General features: G+C 65.0%; 1 protein-coding gene across 1 annotated transcript; it reads left to right on the top strand.

The window, feature by feature from the left end:
* Positions 1–6: 6 nt before the first annotated feature.
* LOC109364498 (cysteine protease ATG4D-like) lies at positions 7–824 on the top strand. The gene is made up of 2 exons (XM_019611135.2): positions 7–129; positions 217–824. Exons 1-2 carry the CDS (start codon positions 99–101, stop codon positions 465–467), a joined length of 282 nt encoding a protein of 93 aa, XP_019466680.1. The 5' UTR covers positions 7–98; the 3' UTR covers positions 468–824.
* Positions 825–852: the final 28 nt, after the last annotated feature.

Raw genomic sequence — 852 nt, 5'->3', positions numbered from 1 at the left:
CAAGGGGGGGCTCTGACCCCAAATGATGGGTCTGGGACCCCGCCCTGAAAGATTTGGAGTGCAGGAAGGCGGTGGAGAGCTGCCCCGAGGTCTCCGGGATGGCGGTGTACGTCGCGCAGGATTGCACCGGTGGGGGTCTCGGCTCTGTGCGCCCCCCTCCCAACACTCTGTGTCCTGGGGGGTCCCTGCTGAGCCCCCCGCCCCCGATTTTGGCAGTGTACAAAGAGGACATCACGGCGCTGCTGGAAGGGGACGCTGAGGCGGCCGTCATCGTGTTGGTGCCCGTCCGCCTGGGAGGGGAACGGCTCAACCCTGTCTACGTGGAGGGCATGAAGGTGGGGGCGGGGGGCTGCGCTGCGTCCCCATGGGGGTGTTTTCCATCCCAGAGGGACACGGAGGGACAAATAGGGCCGTTCTCCATCCCTGGGCCGTGGGGAGGGGTGGGAGGTGGACGATCTCCATGTTGAGGTTCTACGGACGCCAGCACCCTTGGAGAGGATGAGGGGGAACGAATGAGGACCGTTTTCCATCCCTGGGCCAAAGGGAAGGACGGGATGGGGACAACCAGCCCCAAAGCTCTGTGGGAGCCACCGCCACGCTGTCCTCCGTGCCGGAGGGGACAAAGAGGGACAAACTGGGGCCATCTTCCGTCCCTGAGCCACGGGGAGGGGCGGCAGGGGACAACCTCCATCCTTCAGGTTGTGCGAAGGCCACAGAGGGGACAGGGAGGGACAGATGGGGCCATCCTTCAACCCTGGGCCGTGGGGAGGGATGGGATGGGGACCAGCTCTGTCCCCAAGGTGCAATGGAGGCCATCACAGAGATGTCCCCCTGTCTGTCTGTCTGTCTGTC

The sequence above is a fragment of the Meleagris gallopavo genome, unplaced genomic scaffold (genome assembly GCF_000146605.3).
Source record: "Meleagris gallopavo isolate NT-WF06-2002-E0010 breed Aviagen turkey brand Nicholas breeding stock unplaced genomic scaffold, Turkey_5.1 ChrUn_random_7180001863011, whole genome shotgun sequence".
In the NCBI taxonomy this organism is placed as follows: Eukaryota; Metazoa; Chordata; class Aves; order Galliformes; family Phasianidae; genus Meleagris; species Meleagris gallopavo.
The sequence above is the reverse complement of the archived record's forward strand: the minus strand, read 5'-3'. Positions and strand labels throughout refer to the sequence as shown.

Excerpts from the sequence above, each read along its gene's own strand:
- LOC109364498 (XM_019611135.2), top strand. The coding sequence starts at position 99 with ATGGCGGTGTACGTCGCGCAGGATTGCACCG. Across the intron at positions 130-216 it reads CGTCGCGCAGGATTGCACCG|TGTACAAAGAGGACATCACG; the intron begins GTGGGGGTCTCG and ends CGATTTTGGCAG.